This window comes from Gracilinanus agilis, chromosome 2 (assembly GCF_016433145.1).
Source record: "Gracilinanus agilis isolate LMUSP501 chromosome 2, AgileGrace, whole genome shotgun sequence".
In the NCBI taxonomy this organism is placed as follows: domain Eukaryota; kingdom Metazoa; phylum Chordata; class Mammalia; order Didelphimorphia; family Didelphidae; genus Gracilinanus; species Gracilinanus agilis.
Window position 1 is genome coordinate 181931508 of NC_058131.1, and position 17943 is coordinate 181949450.

The 17943-nt window shown below is 40.6% G+C and overlaps 1 protein-coding gene across 1 annotated transcript; it reads right to left on the reverse strand.

Annotated features, from left to right (window-relative positions):
* Positions 1 to 4533: 4533 nt before the first annotated feature.
* Positions 4534 to 5697, reverse strand: LOC123233443 (uncharacterized protein FLJ45252). Its single transcript, XM_044659553.1, has one exon. It carries the CDS (start codon positions 5695 to 5697, stop codon positions 4534 to 4536), a length of 1164 nt encoding a protein of 387 aa, XP_044515488.1.
* Between the last annotated feature and the right edge of the window lie 12246 nt (positions 5698 to 17943).

Here is a 17943-nt window from a genome sequence, read left to right on the forward strand (position 1 = left end):
CTTCTTTAGTTTCCTATAATCACATTTCCTATTTGATATTCATATGTGTGGGCACACCCACTTTACTGGGCTTTCCACATTATCCTTCTCCCTCCCACTTTTGAAAGTAAAGATCCTGCAATATTTAATATCTATTTTCACATCACTTGAGGGAAATGCACTTATTTTTAATAATACTTCTATTTTTCATGCAGATTTGAATGTCCAGCCATCGAAGGAAGCGGGGTTGGAATGATTGGCAAATGCGATCCAACTCGAGTCAGCCAGTAAAAAAACATTCTACATCTTCGTTCATAGAGACTTAGCTTAGGAATGTCTCCACTGCCAGATTCTATATTCTTAGGTTGCACCTAGGAATGCCAGGATGCATGAACATGAATACTTAACTTTGCCCAAAGAACTTGACTGGCTGAGCCAACACGTGAGAAAATTTCAGAATCAGCAATGACAGCAACCTAAAAATAAGGGAACAGTCTAGGGGACATCCATTATGTTGCCTCCTTTCAGTTTAGCTCAATATTCAGCCCATATTCCCACCTAATGAGTTTTCCTGAGGATTTAGAATAATATTCACAGCTAACAGGGACCTCATAGATCAGTTAGTCCAAAATTCTCATTTTATAGTTGCAGACATTGGACCAAAAAGGTCAAGTGATTTATCCAAGGTAAGTTAGGTAAATAGCAGAATTGGGCCTTGAACCCAGGTTCTTGGACTGCATGTCCACCTATAATTGTGAGTATAAGGGAAGGTTTTTTTCTTTTATAAACACAGGAGGAATCAAGTCCATTAATTCAGTCATCCTTGGTAACGGTGATTGACCATGGCTTCTTTAAGAGTAATTCAGCATAGGCTATGGCTCAAAACTTCACGTCAGGGTATAAGTATTCTGGCTTACTTCACAGAAAGAATATACCTTTTCTTTGAGGGTCATTATTTAAATTGCATATCCCTGCCATGTTAGGAAAAAAGGAAACCAAAAAACCTTCCCCTTCCTCTATACTCCCTACCCCCAAATCCAGAATAAAAGCATTATTTCTTGATGAACTAAATTTGGACTCTCAGTCTTTACTATGGAAGTGGAAGTCTATTTTACATTATTTACTTGATGCCAATTTGGGGTGTTCTAAGGATCCCCATTTATCTTACAAATTAACCTCATTAATTGATTTCAGAAGATGTCTTGGCGGGGTGAAGGGAATAATTTTCAAGTGACATAACCTTTCTTGCTAGCTTCATGAACCCAGTAAAAAATGCACCATTTAGAGAGATTGTCTAATCCAATTTCTTCATTTTATGGGTGAAAAATCAGGTCCAGAGGAGTGAAAAAAACTACCCATGTCACACAGGACTTCTTTCTAGGTAGTTTTAAATTTTAACTGGGGATTGTGGCCTACTATGCTTAGAAATTTTGTGGTTCTGACTTTATTTTAAATGACAAAACTTACAAAATGGAATGGATTAAAGGGAAAGGGAATAAGCAAGCATTTATTAAATACCAATTACTGCCAAGCACAATGCTAACTACTTTTCAAATTATCTCATTTGTTCATCACAACAACTCTAGGGGGTTGTTATCCTCAATTTACAGTTGTGTAAAATGGTTAAACGACTTGCCTAGGATCATAAAGCTAGTTTGGATGTAAACTTCTGTATACCTGGATCCAGGCCCAGTGCTCTATCCACCACCCAACCTAGACACCTCTAAATTGAGTAGAGGCAATTAAAAAAAAATACAAGTAGGGAGAAAATATAACACAGATCCCAGGAAGTTGTGGTTTTAAATGGAAATTGGCATGTTATCTGATGATTTCATCTAATGATCGCTGAAGCCTTCTCTTAAGGATTGAATAAGAGAAAATGATACGGCATTAAAATTTTTTTATATACTAGGGAAAACCATATGATCATTGGATCCATACAGTAATCTGTAGAGATACAGGCTTAAGTCACATTAGACTGAGGTATATTTAAAACAGATGACTAGTCCAATTCCACCTTTTTTAATGAGTTCTTTATCTGGGTAATTTGGCTATCATGATTTTCTCCTGTGTTTAAACCGTTATCTAATCACCTACTTTTACTCAAAATAATTAAGTTGTTAATTTGTCTTTTAAAAAGCCAAGTGCTCTCCAAATATATTGCTTGGCAGTAACTGTTACCACAGACATGAAAATGTATTGCCATGATCTTTAAAAAATGAAATAAAAAAGCAGGATGGATGATCATCTGGCAGGGGAGTCTAACATTTTGGGAGGGATTGGACTTGGGAGGTTCCTGTCAATTTAAAAAGTCCATTCTTTGTTGGTGTGTGTACAATATATCTATCTCCCAAGGACAGAGGGTTTATGTCCTGGATGACACTAGATATCTGATCTCTCTTTTCATGCCCTTGAGGGAAATTCAACAGTGACTATGAGAAGAGCTCTAGATAGGGTTCCATGTGCAAAGGTTCAGTATACCTAAATTATTCAACAGGTAAAAGGATGACCCTGTGCCATGGACTGCTTCATAATCATAGAGGTGCCTGGTTGGTTATCATCTCTTTTAGCTGGACAAGGCAGCTGTATAACAGTCAGTCTGTCTATCTATCTTTCTATCCATCCATCCATCCATCCATCCATCCATCCATCCATCCATCTATCTAGGTCTTCTTAGCAACTCCCAAGATAAGGACATAAATTCCTAGCACATTTGTTACCTCAATTTGAAAGCTGTTGCTAGTAGCCCTGATGAAATATAGAATCCTATTCATTTTACCAATGAACTAGACATTTGATAAAAGTCCCAACTAGAAACAGATTTGAAGGGCAGGTATCACTACCATAAAATCAACAGATTTGATTCTAATGTTCAAGGCAGGAATCTGGCTTAGTAAGTTTTCTATCTGACAGAAAATTTTCCAAAACTCACTAGGTGTTACATGAAGGGTTCACATTAAAGCTTGTGCATGAAGTGTGCTTTTACATGTAGCTGAATTTTTCAGCTGAGATCTTCCAGAAACCTAGTTATTATTTTAAGGCACTAATAATGAAGGGTCCAGGAAAAAAAAAGGGATGTGGCAGATCTTTCTAAAGACAGTAGTAGGTATTGTCATTTTTGGAAGACACTAGTCATTTCCTCACTTCTTTCTCTAACCAATATATCATGAAAAGAGAGGAAAGAATTGGAAATTTTCTGGGTCCCTTCTTTGCCCTGACATATTGTATCTGGACACTTCCAATCCTTTCTTCCTTTAATCAAATAGAACAGAAACTGAGCCAGAATCCTGAAGCAAAAAAATTCTTTCCCAGCTAGCATTATGACTGTTCTATTGATCTTCTATTGGATTCAGGCCTGCTGCTTTTGATTTTTCTACTCTTAAGATTTCATACCCTGGCTGAGACTCAAATAAAATGGCCTTTCTTATAGTGCCATGTTAGAAAAAAATGCATAAATAAAATGAATATTGCATGACCAGATGAATGTTTTGTTTTTTTTCCCAGTGAAAAATAATAATAGGGAAAGAAATTTATCGTGATGCACCCCCTTCCACCAAGCCTTTACCATTTATTCCTTCCCCTGGGTTCAATCCTGTTATCAAAAGAAAAAAAATGGACTTAAATGACAGCTGGGTCTCAAAGTGAAATTAGATCCATAGGGGAATGCTAATGAAAGGCTATCTGGGGAGTAAGAGGATAGCATTAACCTGCTGGAAAATGTTTTCTGTATTACAAAAAGGCCACATGCTTCAAATGCAGTGTTGCCTCAGAAAATACAGATCTGAGTACTCAAATCAGTTGGTAAAATATGATCTGGAGACTTCATTGACATTGCTACAAATATGCAAGGAGATATCAGACAAGCATGCATTTCTGAGTCTGTATGGATAAGAGGCACATCACGTATCCATACATCCACACTCAGTGACAATGTGCACAAAGCCCCAGCATGCACACAGTAATTCATCATTGAAATGAGGCATTCCATTTGGAGTTGGCTGGTTTTTTGAGAATAATCAGTAGCTACAAGATGAGATTTCCTCTTGGGAGGAAAGAGCTATCTGGCCTGATCCCCTCCACTCCCCCCAGAAACTACCTCTTTGAAAGCAAAACAAAAAAAGCCCTTAGAGAACATTAAATCGGTCCTGAGGGCCTTATTCCAGAATCCTCACTGGACCTGACAATGAACAGAAATTAGGTTTTATATAACCTGGTCTCTTCAAGATCGAGAGTAAAAGGGGTGAAGTAAATAGCTTCTTAGTAATCATGGAGGGACACCTATGTGAAAAGCCACCATAAAGGTGAATGCTCCAAGAAGCCCAGCAGTCAATATAAGCAAAAGAAAACTTGAATATAACTTAAAAATAACTCATCCCCCACCCCCACTCCAACTTCTGCAGTTGGGCTTGGAAGAGAAGTTCTGCTGTGGTGAGAGGGGGGGTCTGAGGATCAGTAAAGAGCAGCTGAGGGGAGTGTGAAAGGGGATGGTGGTGGTGGTGGGGTGGTGGAAGGAGACGTATTTTAGGTGAGGGGCTTCAGGAATGGAAAAAGCTCTTAAGGTTTCGGCTTGCTTGATTTGGAAGGAAAAGGTGCCAAAGCAAAAGGATCAACACTGGGCAGTTCTGTAGTCCTGGAGGAAAAGGATGTGATGGAAATGGATCCAGAGATTGACTGCTTGTTGCTCTGGGAAACAACTTTGTAGGCAGCGATGGGCTGGGCTTCCAGGCTTGGCTCATTCTCAGGACTATAGTGACGGGAATATTTGGACAATGACTGGGGGCGGAATGGTTTGCTGGCCATCGAGCCCGAGGCAGCTTCCTTCTGGGACGGGTGACCTTTGTTTCTGTCATTAGGGTGGCCTCCAGGATCCAGAGAGGTCCCCTTGGAAGGGATGTTGTCTAGGCCTTCTGCTGACTGGAGGGAATTGAGAGGGAGGTTAGATTGGTGGAGAAATCCCACCATGGGATACTGAGTGAGGGGAGAGAGTACTGTGGGGTGCACCCCCCTATCAAGGTTTGAGAGCAGAGGGTTAATAACTGGCGAGCCATCTCCCATTTGACTGTGGAGGGCAGCCTGTGGGGGTAAATCCTTGGTGGCACCTTGAGGGCCCACCAGCTCTTCCACGCTTTTCTTCTTGGTGAAAGGAGCTCTCAGAAACACATCTGCATCCTCAGACACCTGAGGAGCCATGTGGCCCTTGGTGACAAACGGGGCTTTGGTGAAAACATCCGTGCCATCGTACAGGGGCCTTGCGCTCCTGAAAGGGGCCGTGGCAAAGACATCTGGCTCGCCAGAGACCTCTCCAGTCAGTTGTACAAAGGCTTGGAACTGGTTCTCTTTCCCCCCCTGGGCTGGCTTAGTCTCTTCTTTGCCAGTTTCTGGTTGAGTAAGATTCGCTTTTTCTACTAACCCGGCCTGGGGAGCTTTACAGGATTCATCCTCTTCTTCGGAGTCCATAAGGAGAGGCCGAGAGCCGCTGCAATCCAGCATGTCTCCCTCGAGATCGGTCCCTTCTTCTTCGCTGCTGTGAAAGGAGCTGTTGCTGGAAGGCCGACCTCTCGCCAAATAGTCAGATTCTAAATTATTCTGAGATTTGGCCCCCGGCCCCCTAGGAGAGTCTGGTTCCAGGGGAAGACCTTGGTGAGGAGGCTCTTCGAAGTGTTCAACACTTACTGAAGGGCACGCATTGGGCTCCCTCTGGAGACCTGCAAAGAGCATGGAACAGACGGTTACCAAACAGGTCCGGCAGATCTGGATACTCCCCCCGCCCGCCCTCCCCCGGCAGAAACATGGTGAAACAAAACAACAGATGTGGTCGATGGGAAGAGGGAGAAAACAAAATGGAAGACGGGAGGGGGGAGGAGACCATGGCAGGCAGGCAGGGACACGGCACACAAACCGGAGCACAACCCGTCACCATCTCACACCTGGGAACAGGACAAGTAGGAGGCATGGGCAAAGGAGATGAAGATGTTAGACACACACAGACATCCAGTGCTACTCAACATTCCCTTTCACATGGCCAGGCACCAAGACTCTCGCTATCTGCTTCTGGTTCATAAATGAACAAAAACAAGCCCCATCAACATACCCAGGCACACCTTCACAGCTTCAGGCTATGCAAAAGCTCAGTCTCTGGCATGTGGCGGGCTCCATGCTGAAACCTTCCGAGGGGAAGCAGGCCCTGGCTTCTGGACAACTACTTCATTGAGGATGGGAAATAGGTCACAACGTCTGGTTCAATGAGCAAAAAGCTTTTGAACCTTCAAAAGTCTTTATAGTAAAGGAATTCTCTTGAGGGCTGAGGTCGAGCTAAATGTCCACTAGCTGCCTTTAATTAGAGTGCTCCTTGGAATAGTTCCCCCCCCCCCCCCCAATTTTCTAAACAGTACTTGGCTTCATAAAACTTCTATTTTACAGTTCTCTTTCAATGGGCAAGAGTGTGCTAAGGACCCAGGTAGTGACCTAGGCATTAGCACACACCATGACACACTAGTCTCTTTTAGTCTAGCTAGAGGCATCAGAAAGGTGCTAAACACAATTTAGATGGTGATCAGAATACAAGAGAGCTTCTTTTCAAAGCAATATTAGCAGGTTAAAAGTATGGCACTGGACAGGTTAGCAAGAAGACACAGATAACTAAGCAAGATAAAGGATATTTGGAGGACTAAAAAAGCATTGGGTTAAATGGTCAGAAAGGCGCTCCCACCAGAGCTTTAGAAAAAACTAGGGTTGGAAAGGGCCTTTGGAGAGCACCTAACTCAACCTCTTCATATTACGGATGAGGGGACGGAGGGACAGAGAAGCAAACTTTCCCATTGTCATACAAGTAAGAAATCAACAGAGTTGGGATTTGAACTCAGGTCTTGTGGCTCTAAGTCCAGTGCTCTTTCTACTATACTGTACTACTTCTCTGTAACTCATTGGGACAGGTCACTAGGTAGAATAAGGTTGTTCTGATTAGGGATGGAATATTACCTTCAATGACCATGCAGATGTACCTTAACCCTCCTCCCCATCTATTACCCACCTCCCCCCTTTTCTCTGCAAGCTCATAAACAGTGATGCAATGTATGGGCATTATCCCCAGCCAAAGTTCTACACCTGAATTAAGTAGACAGTACGCAGCAGGAGAGGCACCAAAATCAGTTTATTGGGAAACATTCACTTGGATACATTACACTGTAGAGTAAAGACAGTGTAGATATAAGTGAACATTTTATAAGTTGCTGTACAAAAATACTATATGTTTCTCTGAAGCCTATAACTCTTTTTTTAGCGATGCTTCTTTAAACAGCACTAATCTCAATATTTTGTCTGCAAGTAACAAAATGGTTTGACATTTTTTAAAATTTTCCTTCCTAACAGCTTGACTGCATTTACTAAGCTAGTGACATTTTAAAACGAAGGTGGAAAGCCTTAAACTAGGACGGGGAGTTGAACACTTTCCAAATAGCAGTGAGAGAATATGAAGATGATGGAAAAGGTTTTGTGATCAATTCCCTTGAAAGCTCTAGTTTGTGAAAGGGGACTGACTGGTGATAGGAAAGCCTTGGTTAGCACGAGGTTGGGCAAGAAAGAAACCTTTGAAGGGAGCTCTGCTCAAAGAACTAATCATGTCACCTTAGTAGGAGCTTTCAGATTGAGGCTCATTTTCTGGTTCAGGCATGACTATTCTGAGTTTATCATGGCTGACTTCAAAATGTCATTTCTATGAGGATGTTTAGAGGAAAGGGCAACAAGAAGCTTTCTGAACAAGCATTTCTGTTCACAAAGATGTGAGGAGTTTGGAAGCCCCTCTTGCCTCCCACCTCCAAATACCCAGGACAAGTTCTGCCTGCCAGCACCAAAGTGTGTCCTCTCATTTCCCCCAAACTTCCTTACAGATTCATCAAGAGACATTTTATTAAGTTGGTTATACGGCACACTGAAATAATCAGTTGAAAAGTGGAAATCCAGTTAGGCCAACTTTTTGGCATCATGGAGTTGAAAGAAACTAAATAGTATTTTGAATTCAGGAATAAAAATAAACAAGCAACACCCCCCACCCCCATTCCTTAATTTAGTTAAACCAGTATTTGTGTATGTGTATATGTATGCATGTGTTTGTGTACACAAAGACATAAACATCACTGTCCTCAGAAGCATTTATATTTTGGATCCTGGTTATATTTATTATTTGGGATTTCCTTTATAGATTGATGGGAAGCTCCAAATAGTATCCAAATTCATGCAGCTCTCACCTATTTCATATGGCTGAATAGAATAGATCATGTCTCCAAATCATTGGTCCCTTTTGGGACACTGGGCTCTAACTAACCAAGAATTCACCAATATAGTGGATATCCTAGGAAATTCTCATTAGTCAAGAAAGCTAGAGGAATAAAAGGAAACTAAAAAAAAAAGTCTAATAATATATCTACTCTAAGATTATCCTGGGAAATGGAAAAAAAAATTTCCTAAAATTCACACCACTCCTACAAAAGGGCAGATGCAATGAGAAGGACCCTACAAAATCACAGACCAATTTGATCCTATCCCTGTAAAAGGTGAACGGTAGATTTTGCCCTGCCTGCCAAACAACATTTGCCTTCTTTTGGATTCTGTGTGGCCATAAAGATCCACTTTCAAATGAGTTTCCTACTTCAACCTCAGTATCCCTTTTTCATAAAGTTTTTACATGGGGAAAAAGAAAAGGAACTAGACTGGGACAGAGATCAGTCTACTAAAACTGCATGCCCAGACATTTAACTAGAGTCAGCCTCAAAGCCAGCAAGACCCGGTGTCGAGCTACCTCTAAAACATGTCTGTTGTGACCCTGGGCAAATTACTTAGTAACTTCTCTGGGTTCTATGTGCTCCTCTCTAGTCTAAGTTGCAAAGAAGGCATCAATGGGCATTGGTACAGGGAGTTTCCTAACCTGGGAATCCCTTTTCTCAGTCTCTGACTCTTAAAATGCACTGTGCATGCGCAGAACCATTGATTTCACATTCTGATGGATTGCTATGTAGTAATAATAGCCACTGTGGTGGTAGCCATTAAAATAAGGGAGGAAAGGGAGTAAGGATTTCTGTAAGACAAGCTAAAGATATACTGAAAGCTGTTAAATACATTTTACTGGGTGCAAACAGACTAACCTCACCATCTAGTCCATATGTATCTCAAGAGGAATATTCCCGTTCCCTGATGTTCCTATCAAGTGGTTTAACAAGCAGTTTCCACTATGATGATGGGGAAATCCACTACCAGCTAATAAGGCAGTCTACTCTTTTTTTTAGGTAGCTCTAATTGTTAAGAAAATTCTCTTTTCATTGCACCATGTTCTGTTTATACCATTCCCATTGATGGCACCTTAGATGGGCCAGCTGGGCCACAGTAAAACAAGACTAAGCTCACTTCCACTCATCCAAGTGTTCAAGACAGCTGCTGTGATTCCCCTAAGACTTCACCTCCCATATCTAGCCTGGTTTTTGGATCCTTTGGTCATTCTCCCACTTGGCAGTAATCTCCCTGATATGCAGCACCTGGGAGGCAAATGCAATTCTCCAGAAGTGGTCTGATAAGAACCCAATACAAGAGGACTGTTGCTGCTCTCTCTCACTTGGGACACTGCCTCAGTTAGTGTGACTTAGCTTTATGCTTGCTTCTTGGTTGAGATGAGATCACAGTCCCCCCAAAATCTCTGGGTCCTTTTCTGATGGGCTGTTCTGCCAGAGTTCCCAGCCCAGACAGGTGATTTTCTGGCCCAAGTTGTTTCTCAGAATGCACTCACTATTCCTGTATACAATGGCCTTGGCCTGGGCTTTCAACTGTTTTTCTAGAAGCATTCATGGCCTTGTCCAAATCCATCAACATTCTCTTGCCTAGATCCCCTAGTGAACAATGGCACCCAAGTTACAATGCCTAGTTGGGATTAGGGGCAGAGTTGCTAGCCGTAGTGCTTGATCCTGGCCATTAGCCCCATGCTCCTGATACTCAGTTTTGCCTCAAAATCTGACTGTATAAAACTGATGCCAGGATTTCACATGCAAATCTCAAACTTGACCGAAACACATCTACTCCTATGAAGGGCTTAAGTAATACGTGCAATGAGACATGACTTTTTTGCAACTTCCACTTATATCAGAGTAAATTCACATTTTTAAACCTTCATCTGGGATAACTGTGTATAATTTGCTGTGATTCCCCTCCATAGTACTTCTAAAGGCTACAAACTAAGCATAATTCAACAAAATGCCCTATCTGCTTTAGATGGTTAAGCAGCATGGGTGGCATTAAGAAAAACACTGGTGGACTTCATCTATCAATTCCCTCTCTACTGGCTCACCATTCACTTTGGAATTATGGCTCCAGTACTCAATCTCATAAAATCAGAGAAGTTAGAACAGGGAGGGCTCTTAGGAATAATAGCATCCAAATCTTTCAACTTACAAATAAGGAAACTGAGACCCAAGGAGGTTAAGTGACTTTCCCCAAGGTTATACAATAAATGGCAGAAGTGAGATTCAACCTCTCATTTCAAATCTCATTTTCTTTCCATTATACCATGATGTCCTTAAAGCACAGAATGATCTTAGGATCAGCTTATCTAAAAGGTTTAGTATCTGTAATTCAGAGTGCTCCCGGGGCAAAGTTTCAATACTCAAATTTCCCTGATGGCTTGGCAACATGTTTTTCTCAAGAGAAATCTTGACTTCACACTACAAAATAGCAATGAATCAATATAAGGGATTTATGTGCATTCTGCAGATCTCTTTGTATATTTGAAACCACTTTTTGGGGAGGTGTTCTTCTACAGGTTAGAGTAAGGAATACAGAATAAAGAGGGCCTCCTGCCAAAGAATCTCAAAAAATCCACACCATCTGAAATTTGCAAAATTCTCTGCAAAAGGTCAAGGAAGAAAAGTGGTGCTGATCAAAGCCAGATGTTCAGTATTTTCTTGGTGTTGGCTGTAAAACAAATAGGCCTATTTGTTCAATCACATGTGGCTCTCACAAGACAGAAAAACCTCTGATTGGGAATAGAGGACTCGTTGGCCTTCAGGGCTTACTGATAGATACTACTGTGCCTCTCAGATCAATGGGGACATTAACCCTTGTGAGAAAGCTTCTGTCAACATGTTAGTCATCCCTGATAAGCTTCCTTACAGGAGCCTGTGTGAGTCAAAGCTGAAATAAGAGGGCAGCTAGACTTATGACTTTTATTTCCCAGCTTTCCTCCCATTTACAACAAATCTGTATGGAGCAGGGAGGTGCTTCCTTATCTGATTGTTATGAGCCTTTTTTCATCCCTACTCCCTTTCCACACATTTTTTTCCCCCTTTTGGTGCTATCTTCTTATACCAATGATGTATTTTTGTTACCTCTAGTCACCTCTTTCCTGAAAAGTTCAAGAACTCAGCTCCTCCTGTAAGGCTATATATTTACATTTCTAAGCATGCACAGTAGTGACAACAGATGAAGATTTTATTCTCTTGAATTTTTACATAAGGATGTTTTGTCTACATTTATAGAGCTTTATTTCTTTCAAATACTTGCATAGCAATTTCTAGCCTCCACATTTTGACTTAAGAAGGTAATTTTACATCTAAAAGCTTCCTTTTGTCTTCTTGGGGAAAGGATAGAATGAAAACTGGTATTAAATATACAAATACATGATATAAGGAATTATGTGACACCTCAACTTAGAATTCTCACACTATGTAGGTAAAAATTCACACTTCCATACTTAAAGAGATCAATAAAAAATATTTGATATAGGTTACCCAACCCTTCTCCCCAATTCCCCATGGTTACTAAAATATGGTGAGATGGCCAATTGGCTATATTTCAAAGGATGTTATCTGACAATAATTTTTTTTGAGGGGGGAGGAAAAACAAAGTCATAAGGATATAGGAATGATGATGGTTTATATGTCAATAAACTCTGTTGGCATCTGAAGGAGGAAAGATTGATTTTTGTATTATTTGGAGTTTAGGAAAAGAGACTGTGCAGGATTTCAATCCAGGTTATGGTTCTTTGGATTTTGTTTTGTAGCTTCCTGGGCTGCGTCCAATGTGGTTACCTTGGAAGATGCTGCCACAGTTTTCTAAATCCTAGATGTTAAGAGGCGGCCAGGACATAACACATTTCTGGACTGAGGATATGGATGAAAAGTGGAATAAACTAATGGAAAGCAGTAATCCTGAAGTTTTATTTGGGTTGAAGTTGTCCAGCAGAGATAGGCCTTGTTTATTCAAGTTCTTGTACCCTTGGGTCAGGATAAAGCTTAGCAGGTTCCCTCAGTCAACACCTCCGAGGTGAAAGCCATTGCAAAGGGGTTGTCTGTCAGGGAATGGAAAAAAGAAGCAACCTAGACCAGTTCCCAATTCTTCAACCAGGCACTGAAAGCATCCAGCCTGTTTTCTCATCCTTAGCTCCCATCATTCCCTTCATTTCCTCTAGAGGGAAAGGGCCTGGATATATGATTATTTCACTGATAAAAGGGAACTCACAGATGAGGAAACTCCTTCTACCTGTGTAGATTGGCACCTTTTCTGCAATATAAGAGGACCCCCCCCTCTCCCCCGTCCCAATCCTTACTTTCTGTGTTAGTAACAGCTCTAAGACAAAAGGGCCAGGGCGAAGTAGATGGTGTTAAGTGACTTGCCCAGGGTAGCACGGCTAGGCAGACCTTCTTTCAGCAGTCACAGAAGTGCCTAGAAAGAAGTTCTATGATTTAGCCAGGGTCACATAAGTCAGGATGCAAAACAGACAGAACTTCGGCCTTGGTCTTCTCAGCTCTAAGGACAGATCTCAAGCTACTCTGCCAAACTGCTTCTCACACACTCTATATTTAAACTAGATGAGACCACTAGCTGTTCTGTCATTGCCACCATTCTTTCTGGCTTCCCTGCATTATTATGGAGTGTTACCCATACCCGGGACATACTCATCCCAAATCTCTGCCTGTAAAAATTCATTTCTTCCTTCAAGGCCTGGCTAATGCAGCACTTCCTCTAGGAAGCTTTTCTTGATGCTGCTAACTCTCCTCAAACTTCCTGATTGCGCCATGCCTAGGTCTCACCTTTGCTCCATTATAATCAACCTCAGAGCAGACTTAAAAGTGTATGTGTTAAATTCTTTCCCTTATACCCTGCCTCCCCAGTTCCTCTAGGATAAGGACTTATTAGTTTATATCTGTATCTTTAGAGCTCAGCACTACGCCTTGTACACTATAGATTCTTAATACAGGCAGTTGGATTTAAATTGAATTGATTTCATTTTTTAAGACTTATTTTAGCCAAATTGAGTAGCAGCCACAGGCCTTACTAGGAAGAAGTACCTCTAATAGATATTAAATGAAAAATCAATGGCATTTTGACCCAGAAGTGTGGCCTACTAGATTATAAAATACAAAGGGAAGCAAAAATTCAGTGTTCCATTTTTTCCAATGTCAGTCTACCACATTCTGCAAAGAAATTTATTTTTAGTAATAGCCAAACAACAACAACAAGTTCCATCTACTCGAACAACTTCTTTTACAAAGTGACTTGCCCAAGGTCACACAGGTAGTAAGAGGGTGAGGGAAGATATGAACCCAGTTCCTTTGTTTTCCAATTCAGTGCTCTTTGCCCTCCACCTTGCTTTTGTTAAAGATGATGTAGAAAGAGTAAATCCTCTGGGCTTGAGCCCCAACTTCTTCATTTATTAGGACTATGACCTGCAGCAAATTACTTTTCCTATCACAGACTGAATTTCTTAATCTTTAAAAATCAGACAACTGAACCAAATCATATCTGATCCCTTCCAGCATCTGTATTACCAGATGTCTTTGAAAAACAATTTATTTTGAAGAGTCTAATAAATAATATGAGATCCTTAATGTAGGGTATTGACCCTCTCAAAAAAAAAACCCATTTGTCTAATAGCTTTACACATGGAGACCACATGAGCTTCTTGGAAATCAATTATTCCCTCTTCATATTAAACAGAAACTTCTCTAGTGAATTGTACACAGTCATACTAACCTAAGTCATAATTGTGAAGGAGAAGCAATGTACCCTACCTCCCTATTCTTGGGTCATCTTCCCCCTTTCATCTAGCAGCATGCTTCACTGACTTCCCTCCTTCCTTTCTTTCTTAAAACTCTTTCCTTCTGTCTTAGAATCAATACTGTGTATTGGATCCAATGCAAAAAAAAAAAAAAAAAAGTTAAGAGCTAGGCAATTGGGGGTGAAATGACTTGCCCAGGGACCCATAGCTATGAGGTGTCTGAGGCTAGATTTGAACCTAGGACCTCCCATCTCTAGGCCTGGTCCCCCAATAACATCTTTCTGAAGATTAACTCACCCTAAAATGTTAGTGATTAAGTATGTTACCTTTCCTGGGGTTTTTATTTCCAAAGAAGCCTGACTCTAGGGAGAGGGCAGTGCTTAACCTTAGAGAAATGAATCAACCATGATGATATTTTAGAAATAAAGGAGTTAATAAAAACCCTCTGTAAGATGAGAATGGGGTAGGCTTTCCCAGAACTCTTAAAAAATCATCCTGCGGACTCTTGCCTTCCCTACATAAGGAATGTCTGAATTGCAATAAATTTAATACCTAATCTCACAATCTTATATAAGAGTTGGAGGTCTGGTGTCTCCGAGAATTAGAGATCTCTGTTGGGAATCCTCCTTTGGTGGAGTGACCTCACCTCTCTGGGCCTCAATTTTGTTCATCTGTAAAATAAGAGGGCTGGACTAGATGATTTTCTGTGATTCTTTGACAGGAGGAATCTATATTTTTGTGGGAGGGAGAAGAGGAAGTTTCCAGATGTGTGATTTTATCCATGTAGGGCATTCTAAGTGTGAAAATTCAGGATCTTTGACGCTGATGGAGATCTACAACTAGTTTATAGCCTACATACTTAGAAGGGCTGCCTAGGTCACTGAGAGGTTAAGTGATTTGCCTGGTGTGGTCCCCCAGCTAGCATATATCCTAGGCAACCCAGATCTTCCCGCCTCTAAGGCCAAACCTTTATCCACTACACCTCATTCTAGATACAAAGAAATGATGGAAAAGTCATGAGAGGAGAGTCAGAACGGTGCGTATTTTAAAGATTCATTACATTTGCTTTTATATGTTAGTGAAGAGGTTGAAAACCAATGTGTGAGCATAGCTGAGGCTGAGTTACTCTGGGTAAATACGGAGATCTCTTTTGGGACTGTTTTCCAAGTCTGCAGCATGCTCAAAAGCCTAGATAGAACCTGTGGGACAAAGACTTTTCCTTTGAGGAAGGTATGGGCATTTTGGAAGTTGGAGTCACTTGATGGCAAACCCAGGTACTAACCTAGGGGGATGTTGTTCTCACCTAAACCCCAGCTGTAAGGAACGACAGGACTGGTTTTCTTGTGTGGTCTGGCTTATCAGCTGGCCCTGAGGTCCGTCCTTTCTCCTTGCCCTGGGAAGTCAGAGAAGGCACTAAAGGGACAGCGGGCTGGAATCATTGGGATAAGTACCGAGACTTCCAGGAGAACCATTTAAAAGAGGATAATAGTTATTTGGATGTGTAAGTTCTGGTATGTTTTTTTTTGAAAAACCAAATATTTAAAAGCATTCAATTAAGCAAAATCCTTGGCTTAAATGTGACCAGTGATTTTATAGAATTTCAGTTCTAGAAGGGGCTTTGGAGGCCAGATGAGCTTAATAAGAATCCCATCTACAATGTGGCTGGTAAGTGCCTTTTCTAGCTTCTCCTGATGGAAGTCTTCTAGTGATGGAAAACTCCCTACTTCCTGAAGCCATCTTCCTAGATAGCTCTATTAGAATTCATTTATCCCTATTTTGAGGGGTGTCTGACTCTCTGTGACCCCATTTGGGATTTTCTTGGCAAGGATACCCAAGTGTTTGCCATTTCCTTTTCTAGCTCATTTTATAGATGAAAAAACTCACAGATAGTAAATGTCTAAGGCTGGATTTGCCCTCAGGAAGATCAATCTTCCTGACTTCAAAGCCAGCACTCTATCTACTTTGCCATCTAGCTGTCTCCTGATGAAACTTTTTTAGGAAAGCTCTAATTGCTAGAAAGTTTTTTGTTTGTTTGTTTTTTTAACTAATGGCAAAGTTCAACCTACAAATCCTATTGACAACTCCAACTTATGTCCTCTAGACTCAAGGAGTACTTCTTCCCTGGGACTGGCTTTTTAAGTACTTGATTCCCTCAGAATTTCCTGTCCTTTAGACTAAATATACTCAGTTTTTTCAATCAATTCTCATCTAGCTCTTCACCATCCTGGCTGCCCTCTTCTTGACTCTCTTTGGATTATGAGCACCCTTCTCCTAAAACGTACTGCTCAAACTTAACATGATAATCCAGAAATGGTATAAGTTGGGGGAGGGTATAAGTAGGACAATCACCTCTCCTCTCAATGCTGCCCGTCAGTTAATTTTCTTGTCAGTCAGTTGGACAGTAAAGACTTTATTAAGTACTTACAATTTGCCATGCACTGGAAAGAAGGGCTTTCAGGCTTCCCAAAACAGGGATTTGAATTAAGTGACCTGAGTGATCCAAAGGCCAGGGAAAATCAAATCAATTCCTGGTTATAATGATCATCCTCCCTTAAAGCATTATGGTAAAAGTAAATTACAAGTATGTATATGTATATATATATATGTATATATATATATACACACACACAAACACAGTCACATGTTCATACATATACACATTTGGGTATGACCTCTATGTCTACATCTGATACATAGATATATTTCTATATACTATATATCTTCCTACAGGGTGTCCCAAAAGGCTTAGAGCCTTATGAATGTTTAAAATGACACTTCAAGTTGTGGGGATACCTTGTAGAATATTTTTCATTTTTTCAGAGAGCAGGCTTCTGTTTTATAAACTAAAGAAAAAGATTTGGGATGCTGCTGTGCTGCTCTATACAATAAGATGCTATGCTCGAAGATAAAAGAGCAGCCATGATTGGATCTCCCTAGAGAGCCTTTATACATATAAAGACAGAATTGGTCCTGTCGGGTAAAGTTTCAGAGAGCTAGAGTAATGACAGCAACCCAAGGTAGGACAATCCTGTTCAAACATTTCACAAGCCCAAATGAGGCAATGTCACACAAGAACATCAGGATGAAATGCCACCCTTCACAGTTCTTCTGAAGTAAAACAAGAGATACTTTCCCTCTCTGAGACTTTTTCCACACCTAGAAAATAAGAAAGTGAGACCAGATGATCTCTTAAGAATAACAAATCTAGTGGAATGCTATGGAAATCATTTAGGAAGCTTGGAAATCATCTAGTATGACCTCATTTTACAGATGAAGAAACTGAGTCCCAAAAGAGGTTGAGTGATTTGTTCTGGGTGATCTATGAGTCTAATGCCAGAATCTACTGATTCTCAGTCACATGTTCTTTTGAGGTCACCATGCTCCTTACATGCTAGCTCTGAAATTCTTGATAATTCTATTAACCAACGACTAAAACTGCCATCATATTTTCCTTGTTCCTAATAAAAACAACAATGACAAGTTTAACATTGACTGTAAAAATTAGGAATGGGCCTAATTATTGTGTTATTCCCATGTATTCTCAACTGGTAGTCACTTGATTTTCTTCCCATACTCCTGAAAAACATGGCTTGAAAAATTTAGTGCCAGCTATCTCATTCCAGTTATTCCAAGCCAAAGCCCTATAGGTTAAAATCCCTGGGTCTCAATCTTCTTTTGTATCCAATTTTATTAGCTATTTCTGTTAAAACTTCCTGAGCCAGACCATCATGAAGTCAATACATCTTAATCTAATTAAGAGCCATGTGGAAGAGTGACCACTTAAACCCAATTCCTTCATTTTCTCCAAATTATATTCTTCATGGCTTTATTTGAATTGAGTAGTCAGACTATCTTGAGGCCATTTGATTGAGAAAATCTTATTTTAAAACTAAACTCTTATACCTCCATTGGTTGATACATTCTGCTTA

Bases quoted from the DNA above. Each gene is read 5' to 3' on its own strand.
- LOC123233443 (XM_044659553.1), bottom strand. From the start codon at position 5,697: ATGCTCTTTGCAGGTCTCCAGAGGGAGCCCAATGCGTGCCCTTCAGTA.